The following is a 19246-nucleotide window of genomic DNA, read 5'->3' on the forward strand; positions in this document are numbered from 1 at the left end:
CACAGGGTCAGAGGTGACTTTAGAAGCAAAGGTGTCTCTGCGTCAGGCGCCGCTTCCCCACCCCCCCCACCCCCCCCGCAGACACTCCCACCAGCTGCAGAGGGGCATCCGCAGGCCTGCATTTCCTCATCTTGTGGAACTATTTTGGTTTGACTTGATTAAATTCAACTTAATGTGCGCGCTATCCTAAAGATAAGCACTTCACCTGTTCTATTGGCTCAGAAACTGACGCTCCGCGGGCCTGAGGTTTGCTGCTGTCTGTGGGCAGTGGAGCCACCCACAGCCCCAGCCAGAGGGGTCCGGGTCCCAAGCCCAGAGCGCTTTCTGCCACATGACCCTTTCCGGTTCTCCCAGGCCCGGCAGCATTTGTGAGCTGCAGCTGGAATGAACCAGACAAGAGCAATGCTCACTGTCCATCAAAGTGAGCAAAGCCATCTGTCCACAGGGACACAGCCATGCTTCAGGGACTGGGCCCTAGTGTGCAAAGGCTCACCCAGTCCCCTCCCCCTTCCCCCGCCCCCGCAAGAGTAACGTCCCCCCTCACCGCACCCTCACTTACTCAGGAGGAGGAGGAGGGATCTCAGCAGGCCGGCCGCCCAGCCCATGCTGGCTGCTCCGGGCCCTGCAGAGCGGCAGGCAGGCTGTGTGGCCCGAGCTCCTGGGGACGCAGCCAGGCCCACGGAAGGAAGGGGAGGAAGCCACTGCCACGCCCACGCTGCTTAGTTCCTCCTGCCTGTCTGCGGGCAGGCCTGCCAAGGCCCGACCCGGCCTCTGCCAGCGGGTGGAGGGCTGTGGCCCCAGTCAGGGCCCCCTGGGACACGTTGGGCTCTGGTTTGAACCAGCACGGCCTCCTGTAACCCTCCCACACCGCACAGACAGAAACACAGCTGGGTGCACGTTCCTGCCCAGAGACCATGGCCTGGGGGGGGGGGGGGGGGGGGGGGGGATGTGGGCAAAGGCACTCTGCCTGGCGCCCAGCTCCTGCAGGGGTCAGCCAGCCTTGGGGAGGTCAGAAAGCCGCCCTCCCCGGCCCACAGCGTTTGTGTGCCATGGGCCCCTTTATTTTAAATTCCTCAAAGTGTGTAGGGATGATAAAGGAAACCAGCTAATACTGAAATGCAATTATAAAAATACTTAGAAAACGCTTATGACATAGAAATATATGTCCCTCTATTTCCACCCGGGAAGAGGCAGGGCGACATCTACCACGCGCTGACACGTGGGGAGGGGGGGGGGGGGGGAGGCGGTGACACGCGCAGAGAGTGCCGCGGGCCTGTGCGCTCCCGGGCGATGCCCACACCGATGCGCTCGGCGTCGGGGGCCGCGGGGTTAGGCGGGTGCGCTCACGGGCTGAAGGCGGACTTTCCAGGAGAGGCAGCGGACAGAGCGGACAGACAGGACTTCCCTCCAAGCCCACAGACCCAGACCCGGGGCGCCAGCCCCCACCCCCCACCCCCACCCCCACCCCCGTGCTCCCCACAGATGCGGGCCCAGGCGTCTGTTCTTTTTGACACCCGCCCAGCCACGAGCTCCAGTGTGTAAGGAAGGCCACTGTTCACCATGGAAGTCAGCGCAATGGCAGCTGTTGGGCCCGTCCCCCTGAGCTGCCAAACTAAAGCCTTTCGTCCGCGGCTCCCTCCGCCACCTCCCACAGCAGCGCTCCCAGCGCGTCCCGCCACGGGCAGACTTACAGCTGTTCTCCCCATGACCTTTACTTGACCTCCATCACAACCCTGAGTCTGAGTCGGTGTGTGGCACCCGCAGTCCCCAGCGGTGAGCGCCAGGGCGGGGCTGTGCCGCCCGCAGCCCGTGCTCCTCGCACTGTGCCCTGTGCCGTGCCCCGTGCGCGGGCACCGCCCCGCCCAGGCCCGGCCACCGCCAGGGGCGGTCCGGTCGCCTGGTGGCCGCGTCTGCTCCTCCTGGGCTCGCAGGAACAGGGGAGGCGCGGGGGGGGGAGCGCGAGGGAGCGGGCTGTTCAGGGGGAATGTAGTTGCTTCATTTTGCTGCCTTGAGAGTCCATCCCCCCGCTCCCCCTCCACACACACCCCCAGACAAACACCCCCAGACACACACACCCCCAGACACACACATGCACAGACACACACACACCCCAGACACACACACACCCAGACACACACACCCAGACACACACACACCCCAGACACACACACACAGACACACACACCCAGACACACACATGCACAGACACACACACCCCAGACACACACACACAGACACTCACACACCCCAGACACACACACCCCAGACACACACACACACTCACACACCCCAGACACACACACACAGACACACACACACACACTCCCAGACACACACACTCCCAGACCCAGACACACACACAAACACACACACCCAGACACACACACATAGACTCCCAGACACACACACTCCCAGACACACACACACCCAGACACACACACAAACACACACACCCAGACACACACACATAGACACACAGACACAAACACACCCACACACTCCCAGACACACACACATACACACACACAGATACACACATCCAGACACACACACCCAGACACGCACACACGCACAGAAACACACACACACACACACACACACAGATACACCCAGACACACACAGATACACACACGCACACACGCACAGAAACACACACACAGACACACACACTCCCAGACACACACACATAGACACACACAGACACAAACACACCCAGACACACACACACACGCACAGAAACAGACACACACACATGCACAAACACACACATGCACAGACACACACACTCAGACATATACACGCACACGCACAGACACACAGACACACATGCACGCACACACAGACACACACACGCACAGACACACACACAGACACACACACCCAGACACACACACACCCAGACACGCACAGACACACACACTCAGACATACACACGCACACGCACAGACACACAGACACACACGCACGCACACACAGACACACACACGCACAGACACACACACCCAGACACACACACTCCCAGACACACACACAGACACACACACACAGACACACACACCCAGACACACACACACCCAGACACACACACACAGACACACACACCCAGACACACACACACCCAGACACACACAGAGACACACACACAGACACAAACACAACCATACACACATACCCAGACACACACATGCACAGACACATGCACAGACACACGCACAGACACACACATACAGAGACACAAACACACCCAGACACACACACCCAGACACACACACACCCAGACACACACAGAGACACACACACAGACACAAACACAACCATACACACATACCCAGACACACACACGCACAGACACATGCACAGACACACGCACAGACACACACATACAGAGACACAAACACACCCAGACACACACACACAGACACATACACACACAGACACACATACCCAGACACACAGACACACACAGACCCACTTCATTCCATGCAGAGCTCTAAGGTAAGGTAACCAGACGTCCTGCTTTTGGCGGGACAGTCCCGATTTTTAACAATTTGTCCCGCGTCCCGCGGCGTTTTAAAAAAGTCCCGATTTTTGGAAAGAATGCACGACAAGCTAGGGAACGGCGGGAGAACGAGAAGGGAATACACGGTTTTCGGCGGCCATGTGGCTATTTAGCCAGGATGTGAGTTTTATATTATGTTTGTTAATTTTATAATGTTAAACTTTAATAATAACAAATGATTGTTGAGAACTGATTATCGAGAACTGCTTATCAAAGTTCGCATTGTTGATCAGTTGTTAGAATTCGACCACCATTGTTTGGACTTAATGAACAATGGCATTTTTGGGGATTGGCAACAACGAAAACATTTTGTAACTGTTTCTCAGATGATACACATCGTACTGCATGCTAGTAAGCTAGTTAAACAAGGGATGTCATTACAAATCAGCTATTCAGATAATTTAGGTAAGTAATTTATTTATTTATTTCATAAATACATAAATTTTCTTGAATTTAGCAGACAGTACTCGTATTATTTATATTTTATAGTGGCGGCAAAAAGTCTAGCATCGGCCTTGAAAGTGACACTTACAACTTATGTTACGGCAAATTCATGACCTTTTAAACAACGACAGCAATCTACTAAAAAAAATTCACTCAAATGAGAAATATGCCAAAGAATAAAATAATACTATACATAACTTTTATTTATTATATTTGTAAATTGTACTTATGTTGAAATTTAAAAAAATATATTACAATACTATTTTTGCGTTCTATGAAAATTTTTGTTGCTCCATATAGACCAAATTTTTAATCAAGAACCCCCCCCCCCCCCCCCGCCCCGTCAATGGTGTCCCGCTTCACCAACGTTAAAATCTGGTCTCCTTACTCTCGGGGCCAGTGTCCATGTGCACCAGGGAACACATCTCGTGCTTCTCCCGAAACGTGCACCTTCACACGTGTATCCCTCCCCGTGGGCCCAGCTGGGAGAACAGTGTTCCGCGCCCCCAAGCGAGCTGAGAACATGTGGGGAGGCTGCGCTGGGCGCAGGGGCTGGGCCCGGGCGCGGGCCCCTCAGGCAGAGGCAGCCGGGGTGCAAAGAAGCCTCGTGTCTGCGTGAAATCTCCGATTTTCAAATGTTGGCAGCTAACTTTAAGAGTTTTTAACAGGCCACACCTCTCACAACCTCTCCGGGGCTGGACCTGGGTACACAGTCCCAGGACGGAGAGTTCTGCTCCCGGTGCTCTCCACCCTGCACAGCCTCCCTGCCGCCTGCTCGCGTGGACAGGGCAGAAACAGGCCAGTGGCCGGCAGCCCGGGTCCCAAAGACCACCTGAGGGTCAGAGAAGCCCGGAAAAGAATAAACCTAAAAGTGAGACAGGGGGTGCGGGAAGAAATGTGAGAGCAGAAAGGAGTGACCAGAAATCAGATACAATTGAAAGACGAGACATCTTAAAATTTGTTTGTAAAAAGCTAATAATATGACAAACTTCTCACAGGATAAGAAAAAGAGAGGGAGAGAGAAGCCAGAAATAATAGTATTAATACAAAGGGATATAAGCATCATTTTAATTAGTCAAAATAGAAAAATATACAATTATCTTAATAGGCACAGAAAAGTATTTGATAAAATCCATTTCCCGTTCATAATGAAGAGAATCCAATAAACTAGGAATGGTAAATACCTTCACTTAATAAAAGGTATTTACCACAAATCCAACAAACATCATGGTTATGGGGAACCACATATATACAATGCCCTTTAAATTAAGGACAGGACAGAATGTCCTCATCACTATTTTTAGCCAATATTGTCTGGAGGACTAGTTAGTACAGATTTTCTTCAAAGGGGGGAATACAAGGAATAAAAACTGGGAAGAAAGAAAAATGATACTCTCAGATGATTTGTTTGTCTATCTGGAAAACTTCGAAGACTCAAACACTCTTTGTTAAAAATAATAATATGGCCCTGGCTGGTTTGGCTCAGTGGATAGAGCGTTGGCTTGTGGACTGAAGGGTCCTAGGTTCAATTCTGGTCAGGGGCATGTGCCTGGGTTGCGGGCTCGATCCCCAGTAGGAGGAGAGCAGGAGGCAGCTGATCAATGATTCTCTCTCATCATTGATGTTTCTATCTCTCTCTCCCTCTCCCTTCCTCTCTGAAATCAATAAAAATATATTTAAAAATCCTCTCTAATAAAATGGTAATATGCAAATTAACCATCACACCGCTACATAAACCATGCCCACCAGCCAAGCCACGCCCACCAGCCAATCAGGGCGAGTATGCAAATTAACCCCAGTCCAAGATGGCTACAGCCACAGAGAGCAAGGTTTCCTAGGTAACAGAGGAAGCCAAGCTTTCCATAGCCGTTGCAGGCCTAAGCCTCCACTCAAGCTACAAAGTTTCAATTATAGAAGGTAAACAAGTTCAAACAAATGGCAGCAGAATGGAGCTTGAGAGAGCAAGCCAGGGTTGCCGGCGGCAACAGGGGAAGCAAAGCTTTCCGCACACCCTGGCCGGGCTCACCCACTTAAGGCTACAAAGTTTCAATTGTAGAAGGTGAATTAACTGCCACAGAAATGGCTGCCACCCTGGAGGGAGCAGCAGGCTTGGCTCCTCCCCAGGCTACAAAGTTTCAATTGTAGAAGGAAAATAAATTCCAAATACCAGTGCCTCCGCTTGGGTTGCCAGGGGGTGTGGCCGGCCAGCAAACCACCACAGGCCCCTTGCTCAGGCCACCCCACACCCCAAGGGAACCCCCACCCTTATCTGTGACACCCTTCAGGGCAAACCAGCTGGCCCCCACCCGTGCACCAGGCCTCTATCCTATCTAATAAAAGAGTAATATACAGATTGATCATAACTGCAACACACAATATAGCTGCCCCCATGTGGTCAAAGATCCTGCCCCCATGTGGATACAAGATGGCCACTACAAGATGGCCAGCAGGAGAGGGCAGTTGGGAGGCACCGGGCCTGCAAGGGAGGGCAGTTGTGAGGGACCAGGCTTGCAAGGGAGGGCAGTTGGAGGTGATCAACCCTGCAGGAGAGGGCAGTTAGGGGTGACCAGGCTGGCAGAGGAGGGAAGTTGGGGGCAAACAGGCTGGCAAGGGAGCAGTTAAGCATCAACCAGGCTGGCAGCGGAGTGGTTAGGGAGTGATCAGGCTGGCAGGCAGAAGCGGTTAGGGGCAATCAGGAAGGCAGGCAGGTAAGCAGTTGGGAGCCAGCAGTCCTGGATTGTGAGAGGGATGTCCGACTGCCCGTTTAGGCCCGATCCCACCAGGATCGGGCCTAAACGGGCAGTCGGACATCCCTCCAGGAGTCCCAGATTGGAGAGGGTACAGGCTGGGCTGAGGGACAACCCCCCGCCGTGCACGAATTTCGTGCACTGGGCTTCTAGTAATAATAATAATATGGCTGAATAGTAGGTCAATATTTTAAAACTTAATTGGGCCCTAGCCAGTTTGGCTCAGTTGATAGAATGTCGGCCTGTGGACTGAAAGGTCCCAGGTTCGATTCTGGTCAAGGGCACATTCCCGGTTGCGAGCTCCGGGCTCAATCCCCAGTATGGGGCGTACAGGAGGCAGCCGATCAATGATTCTCTGTCTGATGTTTCAATCTCTCTCCCTTTCCCGTCATCTCTGAAATCAATAAAAATATATTTTTAAAAATTAATTGGATTTTTATACACCAGCAACAAACAGAAAACATTAAAAATTTTTAAATTACCATCACCAACAATATGTATGTGTGTATGCAGACATATGTGTGTAATATAATAGACTATTATGTAGAATAGAACAGAATGGATCTAACAAAGTTCACTCAAGACTCACATGGAGAAAACTTTAGTTAGCACCATTAAAGGAGACCAAAACAAACTCAAATCTTAAAGACATCAAGTTTTCTCGAATTGATCTATAGTGTCAGCGCAGTTTTATATTTAGCTGTATTGCTAATCAGAAAATCAGGACCAAGGCGAAATATTAGCCTACACTTTTTAGGTAAAAATCTCAGGTAGTACATTTGTGACACGTGAATAAATCCAAAGGACATCATGCACGTGAGCTAAGCCAGACTAAAAAGGACAAATACTACATGGTCTCACTTACATGCAGAATCTAAAATAGTGAAACTTGGAGAAGCAGAGAGTAGATTGGTGGTTGCCAGGACTGAGGATGGTCAATGGGTACAAAGTTTCAGTTACACAAGATGAACACATTCTGGAGCTCTAACGTATAGCATGATGACCACAGTTAATAATACCGTATTGTGTACTTGAAATTTGCTAGGAAGGAGATACTGTGTTCTCACCACACACCCAAGAAGAAAATGATCATTCTAGGAGCTGATAGGAAGGTTAATTAGCATGATTGTGGGGATTATTTAGCAATGTATACATATATCAAACCAACACTTAACTTCAATGTGCAGGGTGGGACAAAAGTAGGTTTACAATTGTGAGTATGAGAACAGAATTTATTCTTGTATTATTTTCCATATGAACAACTGTAAAGCAGAAATCAGATACAATTGAAAGACTCAACAATTATACTTGAATAAAGATGGGAAATCTTAAGTTATACTAAGTGGAAGTTGAGAATGTGGAAACGTAGGGCACAGCGTCTCTGAAAGCAACTTTCTGTCCTCTGGTGACACTGAAGGTCTCGGTCACGTGAGCCCACAGTGCCCCTCCTGGACAGTCAGGGACAGGGGGACACCTCAGACGTGCACGCTCATGTACGAGCGGAGTGTTTATAGAACATGATTTGTAAAGCTAAAGACCTTGAAGGACCATGAAACCCATTAACAGGAGAAAGGATAAATAATTGATGATAAATACTACATAGCTATAAAAATGAATGAACTCAGTAACATAGACAACTTGGGTAAATCTTAGAAACAGAATATTGTGTAAAAAATCAAATTGCAAGAGATAAACAGAATGATATCATTTTCGTGAAGCATAGAAACAAGTAAAACTAAACAATAAAAGCTCTAGGCAATACATATATTTTTTTCATTGAATAATATTTTTAAAAATCATTAGGATAACAAACACAACATTCAGGAGAGCAAAGGGGAAGGGAAGGAACAGACAGATAAAATGCAGAGGTCATGTTCTAGCTCTCCGATTGTGAGGGGGGCGTGGGTGTTTGTGTTACTATGATGCTTCATTAGAAGGAAGGGAGTATGCTGAGTTTTTCCAGAAAAGTCCTGGTTTATGTCCATTAACTTAGTGTAATTATGATAACATCTCCTTTCACTCTCAAAGATTTGACAAAGGCCTGAAGGTTTGTATAATGAATTATGTAGTCTCCTTATTTGTAACCCACATATGTTGTGAAGAATTTGATATTAAAGGTTGCATAATTAAAAAGTAATTAAAACAAATATTAATACCAGCAAGGTTGTGTTAATAGAAATTTAAATTGTTCCAATCATTCTACTCCTAAGTACCATCAACAGCTTTAAAGGTTTACACAAGCTTTGACCCATTAATTGCAATTTAGGAAATGTAGTTTAAGGAAATAATTGAATGTGTAAGGATGAATATAAGGATGCTCATCACACAACTGCTAAAAGTTAAAAATCCAAATGGCATGCAAAAGTCAGGAACCAGCCTAAACTGAAGGAGTAAGCAGGTGGGGAGCGCACATCAGTAAGTGCTTACGCAAATTGGTGCAGGTACTGTGTCCAGGGAAAGGAGAAGGTAAAGCTGTAGGCAAACGTGGCCAGTGGTGCAGCCCACTTGCCTCAAACCTTTTGCAATTAAAAGACAGCGCAACCTTGGACTATGGTTAGCAGAAGTAAGAAGGTAAAGGAAAGAAATGTGGGCATTTAGGGCAGGCCACAGGGAATCATATAGATAAATGTGATCCAGTCTCACCATAAATACATATATATGTGGTGTTGTTTCACTATTATTTCCTCATTATAAAAGTTATACTTATGCCTTTACATATGGCTTAATTTCTTTCCTTATCTCTGCATAACTGTACACAGTTCTGTTGCTGACCCAAGAATAATATTGTGATTCTAAATTTTCTCAAATATGTCCAGGTCATGATAAAAAGTATAAAATCCATTAAGGTACTAATGCAAATTTCATTATTAAAGTAATTAATCCTGAAATAATGAAAGCAGCAAAACCCAAAAGCAACTTTCATTTTCAATTTTTTCCCAGTGCTTCATGGGAGCTGAGGAACAGGGCAGTCGTTAATGTGACTTTGGGGAAGCCATGGACTAACGCCAAGTTCAACAGCTCAAAGCTCCTTTGGCTCAGGGGCTCTTAGCCAAAGAAACCTCGGCCTGGCTGCCCACTTCAAGGGGAGCTTGGGGGACAGAGCATCTTCCTCCCGTGGGCATTCCATTTTACCCACACTTGGCCACCTGCAGGCTGTGTGAGAAACAGGAAACTCTGGTGTATGCAATATTTCCCTCACTATTGAAAAGAGGAACTTCATTCTTAGCCCATATCTCTTAGAAGGTTGCAAAAGTTAGCATTTATCAAATTTGAAGACCAGCAAAAATGCAAACCATGCAGATGCCCGGTGTCTTGACTTCAACCTTGGGTAATGGATTGTCTGTTATCTGGGCATCAGGAAGCTTCTAAGAGAAGGCTGCAAATGTTGGGAGCTCTCACATTCTACCTCATCTCACATTCTACCTCATCAAAGATTGAGGGATCACAATCTTTCCTGGCTTCTCTGCCTAGGAAACGAGGCTTGAGTCATTTACAAACTCTCAATTTGCAGATGGGTTTCTGCCCAGAATCACAAAAATTTGGTACAAATATTAATTTCCTTTGTATTAACAAATGTTATAATTTAAATAAAGATTCTAAAAATGAACCTACATGAAAAATCTCTTCTTACCCAAACAAATCCCCAAATCTAACTGCTTGGGAAATATCCCACCACGGTATTGCTTACTAAAGCAGAAAAATAAGACAAAAATGTTGGAGAGAGAACTAGTGTTGGGGTTGAGTCAGGCTTTTTAAAAAGAAATTTAGAGTCAGTTATAATGTAGTGATTAAGAGCACAGAGTCGGGGGCCAGATGGTCTTGACCCAAACTTAACCTCTCTGCTTCTTAGTTTCTTTATTTGTAAAAGAGAAATAAAAACATACTCATAGGGTTGTTATGAGGAGTAAGTGAATAAATACACATGTTCCTCCTAAGACAATAATTGGTGCATTGTAAATATAAGTGTAAGTGGTTGATGTTGTAATTTTTTGTGATGTTGATTTACAAAAAGTGAACCCAATTGTGAGTGGCCTATAAAATGAATACTACAAATCTATCCTGACAGATACAAGGGTGACTTAAATAAGTGGGGACTTCCCACACATTCCCTCATAGATTAGGCCCCCTGGGACCAGCACAGGGCTTCACAGAAGAAAACTGGTGAATCCCTAAGGTCTACACTGAAAATTGTGAGAAATCGTGTGGAGGCAGAAGGTGGTTGGGTCTCAACATGTGCGTGTAGAAAATGGCAGCCAGGCACCACACACCAGGTTAGGATCATGGAGAGCGCTCTGCCTGACCTTCCCTCACGTAAATCGCCTAGATGAAGCAAAAATACAGCAGGCTAGCTGGAGGTGGTGCATTATCATCAGGGCAGCACTGGAGGGAATTGACCCATGACAGGTGGATGTTGACTGGCCTGCCCCTGATCACATTCCAACACTACCTCGGCCCCTTCTTCACTCTCAATACACAGATGCCTACAGCATGGAAGCCAGATGTATCTAGAACTGAGAGGAGGGCCGAATTACTGAGCAGTCCCATGAGGGCTCCGAAGTTTATGGCTAAGGAGTAGAGGAAGCATGCAAATAAGCAATGCTTGAACCCAGATCATAAAGCCAGAGGAATCTCCACCCATTACGTCCACAACCCTCTTAGTACGACACAATTGAAGCTAGGATTTTGCTAATCCTCCAGTCTATATCACTAACCAAGGCAACAGATCATCCTAAAATAATACGAGTTCACAGGGAAAAGTAACAAGATATCCGAAAAGCGTAAGTGCTAAATATGAAAAGTAGAAAAGCCAAACGTATGATGACAGAGGAATTAAAGTTAATGGAGCAGAAAAAAAAAAAAACACCACACACAATAATTTAACATAAGCATAAAAAAATATACCCAGAGAAGTAAGAGAGGATAGTGGAAAACAGAAACAAGCAGTAATGGGGGTAGGGGGAGGGGTGGGGAGAAATGGAGTCACTGGGTATAAAAGTGTGTAAGTAAGAAACACTATAGAGGACATGATTAGAAGAAAAATATAGCAGAAAAATTAATTAGTATGATTTTAAAGGTTTAGTAACTCCCTCTGAAAACAGCATAAAGAAGAAAAAGAATGATAAATAAATGTTTACAAGCTCGGAGGGCAGAAGTAAAAGTACCAGCATCAATATAATTGGAATACTGGAAGAAGAGAAAAAAATGAAAAGGAGTATCTGGAGAAATAATAAATTAAGTTTCTCAGAATTAAAGATTAATGATTTCAGACTGAAATGGCTCAGGAATGTTAAGAATTATATATTAGGGTGGGGCAGTATATTTTATTTAAGTACTAGAGACCCAGTGCATGAAATTCATGCACTGGAAGGGTCCCTAGTGGCTTGGGGCTGCCAGCCAGGGCCTCCTTCCCTTCCCCCTGCCAGCCCACACCCTGGTCGAACTCCCGAAAGAACTTCGGTCTAGGGCAGTGGTCGGCAAACTCATTAGTCAACAGAACCAAATATCAACAGTACAACGATTGAAATTTCTTTTGAGAGCTGAAAACCGACTTCTGCGCATGGGCCAAGAAGTTTCAATCGCACTGTACGTACATTCCCGCACGTGGTATTTTGTGGAAGAGCCACACTCAAGGGGCCAAAGAGCCACATGTGGCTCACGAGCCGCAGTTTGCCAACCACTGGTCTAGGGGACAATTTGCATACTACGCTTTTGTTATATAGGATATTTTATTGAAATTAAATAATGTCATAGAAAAATAAAATTTTCTAAGAGCTTCAAGAGAGACAATATACATCACTGACAAAGGAAAAAGAATCAAGTTATATCCAATATCTGAACAGATACAATGGAAGTAATCATAAAATGGAGTACTGAATAAAAGAAACTATAAACCAAGAATTTTATATCCAGCTAAACTCATTTAAATGCAAAGACAAAAATATTCCCAGTCATGCAAAATTTCAGAATCTCTTTCAAAACATGCACAAGAAATACACCAGCAAAAAGAGAAATCTAAAAAACCAATGAAAGATAATGGAAGTTAATGTTAAAAATGTTTTTAAGTCTATTACTCAAATGTGGAATATCCAAAGAATAAAGAGGAATATATTTCTTTTCTAAAATTGCTTCTTTTTCCATTCTTCATTTTCTTTCTCTTTTGATTTTTAAAATAATTCTGGATATACACACAAGCAGACATTTTCAGAATTAAAATTCTAGATATTCCAACATGCAGTGGGAAGTGGGATGAACATAAAGACTGAGAGCACATCAGGTGGAAGTACGCACGTCAAAGCCTATTGCAAGGAAGACAGAGGTATTGGTGAGCTCAAGAAATTTATGGGGAGAAAATCATAGGGATGGATCAGGAGAGGTTAGGGATAGATACCAGAATAACAAACCTCGACTATTTAAATTTTGAATAAACAGGAGAAAAATCAGTTTTGTAAAAGGAGAAAAATAATAAACAACAACAAAAAGTAGAGTGAAAGGAGAAGGTAAAAGAATATGGTGGAAATAAATTATAACATAAAATAATTATGAAATAAGTAAATGTAAGTGGGAAAATATTGTGATTTGGGCATAAACAAAAATTTCTTAAGACAAAAATTATAATAGTAAAAATTGACAAATTATACTTCATTGAAATCAAGAACTTCTGTGCAGCAAAAGACATCATTAACAGAGTGAAAATACAACTCATAAAATGGAAGAAGATATTGATAATACATGTATTTGACCCAGCCCTCATTTCTAGGTCTTCATCTTTCTATAACACAAGACAATTCTCAATAGAAAAATGGGAAAAAGACTTGAGGAGGCACTTCACCAAACAAAGGCTATGTAAATGGTAAGAAATATATGAGAAGGCGCTCAGTTACATTTGTTAGCAGAGAAATACAAATTAAAATATCAACACAATTCCACTACATAACCGCCAAAATAGTTAAAATGCTAAAAACAGAAAATACCAATAGTTAGTAAAAATGTAGAGCTGCCAGATTCTTCAGACACTACTGAACAATGCTTGGCAGTCTCCACTAAGGTTAAACATATACCCACACAATGATCCAGCACTTCTGCTTCCAGGTGTGTACCCAAGACACACGTATATGGGGAAACGTGCACGCACCACCAGACATGCACTGCAAAATTGTCACAGCAGCCCAATTAGCAATAACAAAACCCAGGAAATCATCCAAATGGATTCTATAGTGTAATGAGCATGAACCACCAGCATCTTCACACAACAATATAGATTGATCTCATAAACATAACATAAGCGAAGGAAGTCAGGTACATTTATGTAAAGTATGAAAACAAGCCAAATTAACTGAGTGGGGCACAGGGAGACTTTAAAGGTGCTGATACTAGACTGGAGGGTTGAAAGGGGTGCTTTCTCTTTATGGAAAGTCTTTGAGCTCTGTATTTTAACATATACAATGCAGTATGTATATTGAACTTCAATAAAAATTAAATATGTAGATATGGGTAACTCACTAATTATAAGACAGAAACCCTAATATTGGATTTTTAAAATTCTGCATATGTTGGCCATATATTGTTAAAAAGATATATATTTTTTAAATCATAAATATTGAAAATAAACAAAAAATAGCAGACAAATACAAAATACAGAGAAGTCATTTTAATATTGAATAAAACAGAATTTAAAGTGCAAAATAACATTAAGGGAAACAGTTGTGTTATACTACTAAAAAACAAAGAAAATATTATAATAATATACAGTAGACACCTAAAGATATAATCTCAAAATATAAAATTTGACAACTGAAATAATTACAGGCAGAAATAAACAATTATCGTTGAAGGGTGTCACACATCTATTTTGGAAACAGATATCAGTTAGACAAAAATAAGCACGAAGTACACCGGTTGAATATCATCATAAATAAATTTGTACTAAAATATTTAAGTTCAACAAGGAGAGAATTTTGTGACACATCATTTCCTCTTATATCTCACTAGTGTCCTGGTTCACAGATTTGTACACATTGAAATGAAATTAATTAGAAGAAATATTTTAATATAGCTATTTGCCCTTTCTCTGTAATAGAAGTGTCAACCAAATTCACAATCGACAATGACAGATCGAAACACACACATGCAATTGGTGCCAGCAAGAGCTTTATAGGTATCACACATGTGCAGTCAACTTAGCCTTTTACAATTGTGAGAATTAATAAAGCAGCAAAGCCCAGAATTATAAATATAGAATGAACTTGCTTAATTAGACCTGCTTTCTGATTTAACTAAACTTTTTCCAGCCCAGTGAAGCACCCCAGCATTTCTTTCAGGTAATTGTCAGCAACACAGCAGTAAATATCAACATGAAGCAGATTATTATTGTAGATCACTCAGGGAGAACAAAGGGTAAAATATTTAGCTATAGCAGTGTTTGACTATATTCTGCACAGTGAGAAAACCTGAAGTCATTTTCAAGGTCCACCATTTCTTACTTTTCAGTCAGGTCAAGTTGCTAAACTTTCTAAATCTCTGTTTTCTGGCTAATGAAAAGAAAATAGGATTCTACCGAGTCTCCTATCTAGCTACTCTAGGACTTCTGTGAGGATCAAATGAGATGAGGCACAGGAAAACACTTCACAAACATTTGGTTAAATTGTAAAATGTTTGAACCTGGCTATAAAGCAAGTCGTATCCCTGGGCTAAAGAAACTCCAAGGACACTAGTGGCTAGAGAGAGGAAGCCGGGAGTTACCACGTGACATCATTATCCAGCGCCGACAGCGACCATTTCCAGGGTGGTCTGGGCTGTGGGTCACATTTTGTGCCATGAAGTCTTGGCAGCATGGGCTGTGATTTGGTGGGGTGTCGCTCTGGGGTGGTGGCAGGGCCTGGGTCCCACTTGTGGGAAGCCAAGTGTTGGTTTGTCGGCACCAAGTCCATGGTGCCATTTATTTTTCAATGGCCAGGGCACGTCATGGCAGCTCCTGTGTTGAGTGTCTGCCCCCTGGTGGTCAGTGCGCATCATAGCTACCAGTTGGACAGACAGACACTTAGCCTTATATATAGAGAGAGAGACTAGAGGCCCGGGGCATGAAATTCATGCATGGGAGGGTCCCCCTCAGCCCAGCCTGCACTCTCTCCAATCCGGGACCCCTTGGGGGATGTCTAACTGCCAGTTTAGGCCCGATCCTGGGGATTGGGCCTAAACTGGCAATCGGACATCCCTCTCATAATCCTGGACTGCTTGCTCCTAACTGCTCACCTGCCTGCCTGCCTGATCGCCCCTAACTGCCCCCCCCACCCCGCTGGCCTGGTCACCACTAACTGCCCCACCTGCCGGCCTGGTCACCACTAACTGCCCCACCTGCCGGCCTGGTCACCCCCAACTGCACCCCCTACTGGCCTGTTCACCCCTCATGACCCCCTCCCTGCCGGCCTGGTCACCCCTCATTGTCCCCCTCTGTCAGTCTGGTCGCCCTTCACTGCCCCCCCCCTGCCAGCCTGGTCACCCCACGCAGCCTGCTGTTCAGTCATTTGGTCGTCCCTCACTAACCCCCCTGCTGGCCTGGTTGCCTCACACAGCCTGCTGGTCAGTCGTTTGGTCATCCCTCACTAACCCACCCTGCTGGCCTTGTCGCCCCATGTAGCCTGCTATTAGGTTGTTACTGTAAGGGCATCCTGACAAATTTGCATATTACCCTTTTATTAGTATAGATAGATTGGCAAAAACTTAGTCATGTTCTTGACCAGATTAACTTCAAAGAGCCCAGAAAATAGTCTTGCATCCATGAGCCCTGCATAAAAGAGGGCTATGTTACAAATGATTAACAAAACACTGTTTCAAATACTAATACAATAGACCTCCAGCAAGACTTACCAAGGACGGAAAGAGAAATAACATAAATAAGATACTGTGGCATAATTGAGAGTTTTTAAAAAGAATTTATCAATTTTACATAAATAAAAATAAAAACCTCAAAGAATAGACAAAAATTGGTAAAAATATAAAATGCCAAATTTAATACAAGAAGAAATAAACAAATGTACCAACAGCCATCAAAAAAATAAAATAGATAATTAAAGGCATGCTTCCTTTTAAAGGCCCATGTTTACATTCTATTATAAGTAAGTTCTACCATTTTTGTAGGAACACATCAATCTTCTACAAATTTTTACAGAAAAAATGGAATTAAATTCATAAAAGCTTGTATTTTTTGGATGCCAAAACCCAAAGAAGGGCAGTAGAAAAAAGATTATAAAGATAAAGATTATAAATATACATCTAGATAATATAAATATAAATAATATAAATATAAATAATATAAACATAAATAGTTTTATGTAAAATATTAATAAGTTAAATTTAACTGCTTACTTAAAAAACTAATAGAAACTATGACCAAATAGGGTTATTCAAAGGATTCAAAAAGGATTTAAAATTTTAAAAATTATCAATATAAGTGACTATATTTGTGAATCAAAGGAGAAAAATTACATGATCTGCCGGGGCTGACCAGTAGACCCTGAGCAATGGATGAATGATAACTCTGACACACATTTCTATGAAAGAGAGGCTAAGGGGCTGCTTGGCTATAGGGACCAAACAGCCCTGTTGCCTGCCTCCTTAGGCTTTTATTGTAACAACAGCTTGAACTAACATTAACTATTGGATACTATCAGCAGGGTAAGCATCCTTGAGAAGACACATGCATCTGCAGTGTCCTTTAAGCAAGGACGTTTTGAAGTCTAAACATAGAGATTCCAGTAAACACTCGGGGGCTCAGACTTGTTTGGAAAAGTCAAGGCAGGAGCTGCCACCTTCGGCCAGGTCCCCCTAGAGGCCCCCGACCTTTCGGAGAATCCTCCTTACAGACTTTCCAACCAAGTCCTGTGCTTCCCCACATCGATCATCTGATACAGAAAATACATTTAAATAAAATTCAACACTTGGTTATGTTTTTTTTTAATTGCTTTGTGTCAAACAGGAAGAAACAAAACTGTCATTATTTCCAAATGAAATGATTACCTAAATAGAAACCTCAAGAGAATATACAATTGTGAGAATTAATAAAGCAACAAAGCCAGGAATTTGAATTCAAAGCAACTATATAAAGCAATAGCTTTTTTTTATACAATAACAAAAAATTAAATATATTCAAATATTAATATCTATTCACAATGGTAACATAACTGATAAGTTATCTAGAAATTTATTCAATGAAGAATGCACAAATCACTTTTGGAGATAAATCTCTGGTGAAGCACATTAAAAAAGACAATGCAGAGAACACCACTTTATATGTGGAATAAGTTAACATTATAAAAATGACAGTTGTCTGCAAACTGTCATTTTTATAATGTATAGATTCAATAAAATGACAAAAACTCCAGGTGAATTCTTAGAAGCTTCACATACTTATGTAGAAAAATAGAAAAACAAGAATAGTTAGAGGATTTTGAAGAGAGCATGCGGACAGGGCAGGGATGATGGTTTTGGTGGAGAGGAACTTGCCCTAACAGATACTTCTACTTACTAAGTGACATGATATTATAGTGATGAAAACATGATGATGTAGGTGATAGCAACAACGGTGATGATGATGATGATGATGATGATGATGATGAGATTTCTACAAATCCATTGTTCTTCACTCCTCACTGCATCTCTCAGCTTTCATCTGGGGACACTTTCCTCCTTGAAGAACATCCTCCGTTTATTTTTCAATGTGAATCTGCTGATGGCAAAATGCTCTTTTTTTTCTGAAAAAGTCTTTATTTCATTTTTATTGGATTTTTTTGCTGGATATTGCTGGAATTTAAGATAAGTAATACTTTTCCTTTACCATTTAAAAATATTATTTCATTGACTTTCATTAGTTTTGTTTAAAAGTCAGCTTTAGCAGAAGAACCAAGTTTTATGTAGTCTGAAGCTCATAATATTTAGTAATGCTTATCTAAAAAAAGAATACAAAATTATAAATACAAAATTAGTTTAAAAATTACAAATTTATAAAAAGTTAAAATACTACATAGTCAAAAACCTAGAAAGAGAAAATATTTGTATTACCTAACTACCACACAAAACTGTGTGATACGCCCTAACCAGTTTGGCTCAGTGGATAGAGCGTCGGCCTGCGGACTCAAGGGTCCCAGGTTCGATTCCTGCCAAGGGCATGTACCTTGGTTGCAGGCACATCCCCAGTAGGGAGTGTGCAGGAGGCAGCTGATGGATGTTTCTCTCTCATCGATGTTTCTAACTCTCTATCCCTCTCCCTTCCTCTCGGTTGAAAATCAATAAAATATATTTTTTAAAAAAAACAAAAACTGTGTGATACTTTTTTCTTTATTTTTTGCAATATATTTTTGGTGTTTCTTCATATGTTAAATATTTTTAAAAGTAAAGAGAGCACAGCTGGTGTTGCTCAGTAGTTGGGCATCAACCATGAACCAAGAGATCACAGATAGATTCCCAGTCAGGGCACATGCCCAGTTTGCCAGTTCCATTCTC

The 19246-nt window shown here is 43.2% G+C and overlaps 1 protein-coding gene across 2 annotated transcripts in view; it reads right to left on the reverse strand.

The window, feature by feature from the left end:
- TMEM273 (transmembrane protein 273) overlaps positions 1 to 638 on the reverse strand; it is a 48792-nt gene extending 48154 nt beyond the window's left edge. For both annotated transcript variants that reach the window (XM_079793034.1, XM_079793033.1), the window contains exon 1: positions 560 to 638. In XM_079793034.1, the coding sequence (XP_079649160.1) occupies positions 560 to 605 (46 nt within the window). In that variant the 5' untranslated portion in view covers positions 606 to 638. The remainder of the gene's footprint in view (positions 1 to 559) is intronic.
- Between the last annotated feature and the right edge of the window lie 18608 nt (positions 639 to 19246).

The sequence above is a fragment of the Cnephaeus nilssonii genome, assembly GCF_951640355.1.
Source record: "Cnephaeus nilssonii genome assembly, chromosome: 16".
Taxonomy (NCBI): Eukaryota; Metazoa; Chordata; class Mammalia; order Chiroptera; family Vespertilionidae; genus Cnephaeus; species Cnephaeus nilssonii.